We start from the raw sequence: 10,082 nt of genomic DNA on the forward strand, positions 1-10,082 counted from the left end.
CGTTCTTCCTCAGGTAACACACACAGGTCTTGTCCTTCGTACACAGGTCTTCCATGTTTCTGTCCTCCTCATAGCCCTGCTGCTGGAGGTAGGAAGGGAGAGGGCAGGACCTACGGGTCCTCAGCGCCTGCTTCTTCTCAGAACCTGCATAGAGAGCAGTCACAATAGATATCTTGTCCAGATAATAAACTGGCTGAAAGAAGAGGAACAGGCTGCACCGCATTGTCAACTCTATCAAGCACAAAAGCACACACACACACACTCACACATGTGCATGGGCACGCGCACACACGCACACACACACGTACACATACTCACACATACACGCATACACACTCACACATACACACGCACACACATTCACACACACTCACTCACACACACACACACGCACGCACGCACACACACACACGCACACACACACACACACACACACACACACACATACACACACACTATACCTAACGCACTCAATCTCACCAAGCAGGAGCACAGCGCAGGTTTGTCCGTAGACGTCCACCAGGGCCCACAGCGGCCGGCTGAGGTCCACTCCCTTCACCAGAACGTGTCTCTTGCAGACCTTCGTCCTGCAGTACACCGTCCCGCCGTGGGACACCCAGAGCTTCACCACGGAGCCCGGCTGGCAGAAGGCCTCCGGTACGATGTTGGCCCAGTGGCCCGCGATATCCGTAAGGTCGGGGATGGCCATGGGGGCGGGCGGCAGTGCTCGGCTGCCGGGGGAAACGCTGGTGAAGCCCAGCCGCAAAGCCCCGTTCCAGTGGTCCGTCTGCTTCCTCACCTGGAGGGACACCTTCTCGCCCACGCGCACGGGCCGGGAGCTGAAGGCCAGGCCGTGGTTGAAGGTACACTCCGTCCGGCGGGCCAGCGTCCGGCCCAGCTCCAGGCTGAGGTGGGCCCCCACAGCGGAGCCGTGAAAGGCCAGGGGCCCGAGGCAGAAGCAGTTGCAGCGGTGGCTCTTCTCCAGTGAGTCTGCAGGGGACAGGTGAAGGCCCAGATCAACACTGACACTGGACTGGTTTACAGGCCCGGGTCAACACTGACACTGGACTGGTTTACAGGCCCGGGTCAACACTGACACTGGACTGGTTTACAGGCCCGGGTCAACACTGACACTGGACTGGTTTACAGGCCCGGGTCAACACTGACACTGGACTGGTTTACAGGCCCGGGTCAACACTGACACTGGACTGGTTTACACTGCAGTTGTTAGATCTCTGCACACCGAAGATCTAACCACCCATATTCCCACACACCGTACCTGGAATATCTAGGATCGAATCAAAACAAAAAAGAAACAAGGAGCCATTATACTTTGTAATGTTGTTTCAATAAAAATTATTCTTAGGAATTTGTTCTTTAAATTCCAACGTAAAAATATAGGCTTCCAGTTTGTACTCAATTCAATTTAACCTTTGGCTAGCTCCTCCACAGACTTCATGTAAGTAAACCTGTTTACTAATTAGGCATGGACACAAATGGAAAAATCCCTCACTTGTACTAACCTACAAATGGAAAGGGAAAGAAAGACAGCCTCTGCCTTATGCTGTAATTACAATCATGTTGTTTGTATAATTACCTACTTACCCTAAACATTTACATAGAATGACTCATATACATTTAAATTAAAATCTACCACTTAATGTTATGACTGAGATTAATAGTAACGTTAATAATGGCCTAACCTTAACTCAAACATTACTATATACATATATATATATATATTTATATATTCATACTTTTGTGTCCTAGCTTTACATTTAATATTTGTTTAGGGTTTTCATAAACCCAGCAATAAATATGAATAACCATGAACATAATTGAACAGAAAATTATTGTAAAACTAAAATTCAGTTCCTAATCCACACTCAAACCCAGAAACTAGACTCTAAACTAATTAATGACTGTGAACATTGAACTGATATGAACTGATTTGAGGACCTGAACAGACAGACTATAAAGAAACAGAAAAGGGGGAAACAGGCGAATGATCTCCTGATTTCTTTTCTCTAGAACAGATCCCTGATCTCTTTTTGATCAGATCTTGTTTTGATCGGAGACAGACAGGCTGACTGGGCGGTGAGCCCAGTCAGCGTGGAAATGTTCTACGTTTTGTGCTCCCGTCCAATCTCTTGTCTTCCTGTTCGTCCGCAGGAGAAGGCGGATATATATATATATGAAATATCCACCACGCTCACAGTTAAATGAGAACATCAGCTATTTTAGAGGTTTTTAATATTTATTTTCTTCCCGAAAACATCTTATTTGTATAAAATAAATATTCGGAAAAAAACACTATTTGTGCTTGGCTCCACGCCTAATATATAAACACATAAACAGGCCTAGATATCAAATATCAAATAAAAACAAAAGAGAGAGAGGGAGAGAGAGAGAGAGAGAGAGAGAGAGAGAGAGAGAGAGATAGAGAGAGAGAGAGAGAGAGAGAGAGAGAGAGAGAGAGAGTTATAGTTACAAGCCTATATACAAAAGGTGAAATAAATATAAAGTGTATATTTACCAGAGTTCACGTGAAGAGGCATTTCAGGAATCACATTTGAAGGTCCTGATACTCAAGGTCAGAAGGTGAATTATGATCTGAGGCAGGATTGAATCCCGAGGCAGGTTGTTGGTAAAAACACAACACTGCGGCCCACGTGCGAGAGGGCGGGCCGGGGCGGGACTTGGAAAAATACAGGTTCAATGGCCAGACTTAACAGACTTTAGACGTTAAACACTATGCTACATTATTCCATGATCCTCGCACGAGTCCTCTATATTTCTTAGATAGTGTTTGTGAGTTTAATGTAAATTAGATGAATGTGTGAATGATCAGATGAATAAGCCTACATGCTGTAACAATGCGCTGCAGGATTATTCTGACGCTTCTTGGCTTTCATTTCAAGAAAATCACGTGCCAAGTGTTGTGTTACTAGATCCATGTCCTGGGAGGTTATTCAAATCATGGGAGGTGATCTAGTTGGGTTTTTTTCCATTCACATAGTTGTGGGGAAAAAAAAATTGATGAAAATGCGCTCTTCATGATTCTTCTGACGCGTCGCTTCCTTGCTTTCATTAACAGAAAATCACGTGGCAAGTGTTGTGTTACCAGATCCATGTCCTGGGAGGTGATTCAGATCATGGGAGGTGATCTAGTTGGATTATTTTCCATTCAGATAGTTGTTTTAAAAAAAAGAGAATGAAAATATTAGGATAATGGAAAATTTCAGGACCCACTACTTTAGGGGAAAAAGAAGAATTTAGAAAATGTGTGCCAGGAAGTGAAACCACAAATTTGGAAGAGAAGAATAGGGACGCACACCAAATGTGAGGAGATCTTGAGGAGCTATATTTCTATTTCGTTTGGATGACGTCATATCTTCTTCGCGAGTATGTGAAACCATATAAAATGCTTCCACGCCTATAGGCCGATAATACCCGAGTTGTAGGTCAATATGTATTCATTGAAGTGGGGAACATCATCATTCCGATGCTCATGAGGAACCAGGTCAGACGGAGGTCCAGCATTGAATCACTGAAGGATTACATCATCGCTCCTTTTACTATTTCACTGGCAAAGAAAGTCCCTAAAACCCCTTGCATTTTGGCGAAATCCATTGTTGGCCTACAGCTGCTCACGACACCACTTCTTACATCTTATCGACACAATTGCGATCTAAAACACACGGTTTTATCAGGATAAAAATCGAATTTACTAGGCTATGACTCTCAGCAGTACCACTGATTTTTTTTCTCCATGTTCTAGCCCTGTGCTGAGATTTCTCACAACATTGATTTCATTAATCTAAAATAATGACCCAGGCACTTAATTTTATATTATTGAAATCATTGAAAACATTTATAACATATTTTTTATTAAACATTAAATACTAATATATATATATATATATATATTTGTATCACTGAGGATTAAAAAGAGATTCAATAATAATTTATAATCAGTCCAATGAAAAGATTAGCAGAACCTATCGAATGACCTCATCTTTTAAGATCTAACATTATCTTATCTTACCTTATTTGATGCTGCGTTCCTCTTGAGGCGGACAGAGGGCTGCGTGCGGTCTGTATCTGTGTCTGTGTGTGTGTGTGTGTGTGTGTGTGTGTGTGTGTATGTGTGTGTGCGTGAGTCTGCGCGTACATGTGTGTGCATCAGTGTGTGTGTGTGTGTGTGTGTGTGTGTGTGTGTTTGTGTTTGTGTGATCTGGACTAAATGAGGCCCTGCCAAGCGTCACCTCCACCACACTACACTTGCTCAGCAGTGGCAGGCCATCAAAAACCCACTCGTTCCCACTCCACCTGTTCAAAACACAATCAATCTGCTGCCGCCCAATCAGGGGCCTGGCCCTGGCAGCGGGGCCAATGGAATCGCGTTAACGCTGAGGGGTGCCGACCAATCCCGGGCCGCATTCTACTGTGGCCTGGGCCTCCTATCTTTATCAAGGTGCCACTTCATTATCCAGATAGTGCTTATTTATGACTCTTGAGAGGGAGCGTGCAGGAGGAGCTGCTGTGAACCTGACCCACCGTGTGTTTCCACTGAAGGACGTAATAATGGAGTGAGCCCGGGGCGAGCCATGGCTGGGAGGATAGGTGAAGGGAACGCGTGAGAACAGGACCCCTGCAGAACGCTCGCCTCGCTGTCTCAGCGTCCCACGCGGGCAGAACCAGGACACAGGGAGCGCTTGGTACAGAGGAGGGGCCCCTCCAAACCTTGCTGTCTTACGCACCAGAGAACCCAAGGACCGCAGTGGTGACCGGGACCCCCTGTCCTACCCAGTGAGCCTCCCCTCACCCTCCGCTTCCTCCTCCCTGCTTTATTCCTAACTGGGACCTCACTGGGCGGCTCTGTGTGGAAGAAGCGGTTTTCCATGGATCCAAACATCCAGGGCTCTTTCCTGTTCAACAACAGCCTGACCCCGTTCCCGTCGGACCTCAAGGCGCCGGTGTGCCCGTACGCCGTACAGAACTCCTTCTACAAGCTCGGACCGGGCCTGAGCAGCCAGCTCCCCGCCGGGACCCCCCACGGCATCAGTGACATCCTGAGCCGCTCCATGATGGCGGTGGGCTCGCCGGGCGGAGCCACCACCACCACCCTGCTGTCCGGGTACTCCACCATGGGGGGCTTCGCCCACCCCGCCGCCGTGGCCGGGTCGGGGATGTACTACAACCGGGACTGCGGCCCGGCGGCCTCCGTGGGGGGCTTCGCCAAGCCCGCCGGAGCGGACTGCCCCATGAAGGGCCGGAGCTGCTGGGCGGAGGGCAGCTACGACTGGAGGGGGGGCCGGCAGCCGTGCAGCAACAGTGAGTAAGGGGGGGCCCTATGGGGGAAGGGGGTCCTGGGGGCCAACGGGTCTAGATAGATAGGTAGATAACAACTGTATTCATCTCCTGGATGGGAAATTCCTTCGTTACAGCAAAGCAGCAGTGGAAGACATAGGATACAATACAATACAAAAAAAATACAAAGTAGAGCTAAGGAAAAAAAGAATAGACACTAGGACAAACAGAACAAACAGGAAAACAATATAAATTATAAAGTGGCCCAGGGCCAGTACCTCACAGCATATTATAGTGTGTAAATGCAATGTAAAAAAGAAAAATGGCCCAGTGATCAAGTAAATATAAATACATTTATATTTTATATATATGCCTATAGTAAGGGGCACTTTGTGGTCTATTCTACAAACAGAATAGACAAAGTGTGGCTTGCTTTATTTTTTTTACTGTTAAGTATTTCTTACCTTAGTGAAATGCGTTTCTGAATGCATTGACAAACATTTAAAATGTTTTAATTAATTAACGTTAATAATAAATAAAAAAATAATTTCATTATATTAGATCGTAGCTTTTTGATTGTGTCCCATAATAAAATGAAGTAATTAATATAGTGTTACTTCATAACTACTTTATATCACATTGTATTTTATAAATAATAATATTTTATATAATTATCTAAAATATAATATTTGTATCAAACTGTATGTAACAATTAAGTAAATGTGACCTTTTAAATGGGAACATTAGAAGGTTTCATATTTAATAAAGGATGTAACCTTCCTCCTTTTTAAATAGAATGCATGCAACAAAAAAAACGGTGTTGTAATTGCAATCGTGTTATTATTCCCAGAAAATAAGTACAATAACAAAACATTTTGTTTGTCAATTTCACCAGGAATAATTACATATTTCTGATTCTGTATTTGTAACCAAATAGAAAATTCTCTTAAAATGATTGTAAGTACAGGTTTTTAGTTGGTGGCTAACTTAACCTTATTATATTAGCACAATACTTTTTTGTAATTAGTATAATTTTATTTAGACTATCTCTATCTCTTGTTTCTAAAAAGTAGCACTTGACGCAGTTTGCTTATTAGATGAATCGGGCTCACATGGTTCTTGCTTTTCCCGGGCTGTATCTTCATGGTTGATGCACTCATTGTGAATCACTCTAAATAAGGTGTAAGCTAGATAAAGGTCACCTCATTAAAGCGGTTCTTGTTCATTACGTTTCAGACAACGTGTCTCTTGGAGAAATGGCCGCCAGAAAGAAACACACACGGCCCACGTTCAGCGGGCATCAGATCTTCGCCCTGGAGAAGACCTTCGAGCAGACCAAGTACCTTGCGGGGCCCGAGAGGGCCCGCCTGGCTTACTCCCTGGGCATGACCGAGTCCCAAGTCAAGGTAGACGCGCTCTCTGTATCCGTTGGCTCCCCGCTGACCTGCTCCGACGTCCTTTATGATCTATTATCCCTAACAAGTTGGAAGTGGAATTCCATAGCTGTACAACATGAGAAAATAATTGATAGATCGATTGAAAGATCTATTGGTTATAATTATTCTCATGGCATATGTATTCGATTAGCACAGCTCATGGGACTAAGGCAGTGAAACTAGCAGGGTGTATTAGATTAACGTTGGGCGTAAAACACAAAGGAAATACCAGAAAGCACGGTTCACATAAATGGAAAAGGACAAAAGAAAGAAGCAGTGAAGTTGAAGTGAGACGGATATGACAGCTGAACCCTTAACACAGGTGGGGATTCTTAACCCAGGTGGGGTATCTAGACACAGGTGACGGTTCTAAACACAGGGGAAGGTCCTAAAGATAGGTTGTTGGTTCTTAACAGAGATGTGGGTTCCAGACAGAGGTGTGGGTTCTAAATATAGGTGTTGGTTCTAAATACAAGTCAGAGTTCTAAACACAGGTGTGGGTTCTCATCACAGGTGTGGGTTCTTAACCCAGGTGTGAGTTCTCATCACAGGTGTGGGTTCTTAAACCAGGTGTTGGTTCTTAACCCAGGTGTTGGTTCTTAACCCAGGTGTGAGTTCTCATCACAGGTGTGGGTTCTTAAACCAGGTGTTGGTTCTTAACCCAGGTGTTGGTTCTTAACCCAGGTGTGGGTTCTCATCACAGGTGTGGGTTCTTAACCCAGGTGTTGGTTCTTAACCCAGGTGTTGGTTCTTAACCCAGGTGTGGGTTCTCATCACAGGTGTGGGTTCTTAACCCAGGTGTGGGTTCTTAACCCAGGTGGGGGTTCTAACCCCAGGTGGGGTTTCTAAACACAGGTCAGGGTTCTAAATACAGTTGTGGGTTCTCATCACAGGTGTGGTTCCAGAACCGGCGCACCAAGTGGAGGAAGAAGAGCGCGTCGGAGCCCAGCTCAACGCAGGCCTGCGGGGGGCTGGGGGCGGGCGAGGCCTCAGAGAACGAGGTGGAGGACGAGGAGTACAACAGACCGCTGGACCCCGACTCGGACGACGAGAAGATACGACTGCTGCTGCGCAAACACCGCAGGGCCTTCTCCGTGCTGCGGCTCGGACCCCACCATGTCTGACACACACACACACACACACATGCACAACAACTACACACACACGCTCACACACATACACACACACACACAAGCATACACTCTCATACACACACACACACACACACACACACACACACACACACGCACGTACACACGCACACACACACACACACACAAAAGGGCACAAACACACACTCACACACGCTCATAAACACGCTCACACACACATGCACACACAGACACAAGCACGCACACACACGCACAAACATTTGCATACAACACACAAACACAACCACACAACCACACACTCCCATGCGCACACAGGCAAACAACCACACATACACACACACACTCACACAAAAACATACACTCACACACTCACACACTCACACACACACACACACACACACACACACACACACACACACACACACTCCCAGCAGACATGCATGTTGTTATAAAGCGGAAGGTCAAATATTTCAAACAGTTAAAGCTATCAGTAATCAATGGGCAAAGAAGCATGTTCATTCAGACCATTTGGGTAAACCAAACGAGACACCTGGTCGGGGTTTGGTACGGACCTTGAATAAAGACGGGGGGGGTTATATAACTGATGCTTCCATTATACCTTCAAATTCCAATAAAGAATACCGGTTTTGTAAAAAGAAGAAAAAATACAATAACAAAGAGAAACCGGTTCAACATCCGCATGAAGCTTTTCATTCTCCAGAGGGGCGCTGAGCTCGACATATTGAAACATGTTCATTTATGTCGACGTTTCCTGTTTTGTCTGGATCTTTTTAAAGTATCTTGAATCCTAAGGTCTTACTGAGAACTCAAACAGGCATAGTAATGTGTTGGGCTACAAATAAAGACTTCTTCAACAATGAAAGTGCAAGTGTATTTCGTAGCTCCACGCAAGATCACAAACACCAACATATCAGACCTATTTGTTTCCAAAACACTTGTTATTGTATCAAAATATCAGCAAATAATTGTCCAATTACTAACAGATATTATTATAACTGATAAAATGATTGTAAAAGTGTCAAACACAGTCCGGAAGAGCTTTATCACCATAAATCACTGGAGACGTGTGGGAAACGTTTATCAGTGCAGCCGCAGATAAGAAAAGGTGTTGTGATGGCCAAGCAACAATCTGATTCATGGGTTTCAAAAGTCAAATAATGCAGAGAGAGTCAGGAAACAACATGACATTTCAGCTGTTTGGTGGAAATAGCTTAATACTAATGAACCAATCCACAGTATTGTGGAACAAGGCATTTTCTATTAGACACTTATTGAACTGATTATATAGGTCTACTATGATGCTCAACATCTAAGATTGCTACAAACGGTAGAAGTAAAAGATTATAAATGTAATCAACAATGGTGTTGCTTGTGCGATTTGTATTTGTTAAAACCAACCAAAACACAAACAAAGATTTGTCCCTAATATATAAAAAAGAAGAAGGCCAACAGACAGGATTGACGATTCCAGTTGAGTGACAGTTATTATGAATCGAGAGAGTGGGAGAATGACTCAATCCCTAATTGAAAGACGCAGGAGAAGGTCAAAGGTCAGATCACATGTCATTTACAAGCGTGCCGCGGCTGTGAGATGATCGCCTCGGCAACCCACTCTAACATAAAATCAATGGCAGCGGCGTGGCACGGTCGAACCCGGAGCCCCCAGCCTGTCCCCGCTGGAAGGTTCAATGGACTGTCTTTACCGGGCAGATGGTGTAGTGGTGGTGGTGGTGGTGCAGCACCACATCAGCACCACAACCACTACAACCACAGCAGTAGTGGTAGCAGGGGCGTAGGAATGAGTTTAACATTGGGGGGGACACATATCAGAAACCTGAGAGATCCGGTATAATTTTTAGGTGGGACAAATGCGCCTGTCTCCGATATTGGAGGGGACACGTCCCCTCCGTCCCCCCCGGTTCCTACGCCCTTGAGGGGTAGTAACTACTACTGCCGCAGTAGTAGTGGTGGTGGTGCAGCAGTAGTGGTGGTGGTGGTGGTGCAGCAGTAGTGGTGGTGGTGGTGCAGCAGTAGTGGTGGTGGTGGTGTTGCAGCAGCAGTAATAGTGGTGCAGCAGTAATAGTGGTGCAGCAGTAGTGGTGGTGGTGGTGCAGCAGTAGTGGTGGTGGTGGTGTTGCAGCAGCAGTAATAGTGGTGCAGCAGTAATAGTGGTGCAGCAGTAGTGGTGGTGGTTCAGCAG

The 10,082-nt window shown here is 45.4% G+C and overlaps 2 protein-coding genes across 2 annotated transcripts in view; one reads left to right on the plus strand and one right to left on the minus strand.

The window, feature by feature from the left end:
* The window catches only part of LOC307083259 (E3 ubiquitin-protein ligase NEURL3), a 3,305-nt gene extending 657 nt beyond the window's left edge, over positions 1-2,648 (minus strand). Inside the window, exons 1-3 of the mRNA XM_079747092.1 lie at positions 2,537-2,648; positions 481-990; positions 1-144 (exon numbers count right to left, since the gene is read on the minus strand). Coding sequence (XP_079603218.1) covers positions 1-144; positions 481-990; positions 2,537-2,558 — 676 coding nt within the window. The 5' untranslated portion in view covers positions 2,559-2,648. The remainder of the gene's footprint in view (positions 145-480; positions 991-2,536) is intronic.
* A 2,256-nt stretch (positions 2,649-4,904) lies between these two features.
* Positions 4,905-7,873, plus strand: nkx6.3 (NK6 homeobox 3; the record flags this gene model as incomplete). The annotated part of the gene is made up of 3 exons (XM_079735329.1): positions 4,905-5,337; positions 6,550-6,719; positions 7,643-7,873. The coding sequence occupies 3 exons, from the start codon at positions 4,905-4,907 to the stop codon at positions 7,871-7,873; spliced, it is 834 nt and encodes a 277-aa protein (XP_079591455.1).
* Between the last annotated feature and the right edge of the window lie 2,209 nt (positions 7,874-10,082).

This window comes from Pollachius pollachius (genome assembly GCF_949987615.1).
Source record: "Pollachius pollachius genome assembly, chromosome: 1".
Taxonomy (NCBI): Eukaryota; Metazoa; Chordata; class Actinopteri; order Gadiformes; family Gadidae; genus Pollachius; species Pollachius pollachius.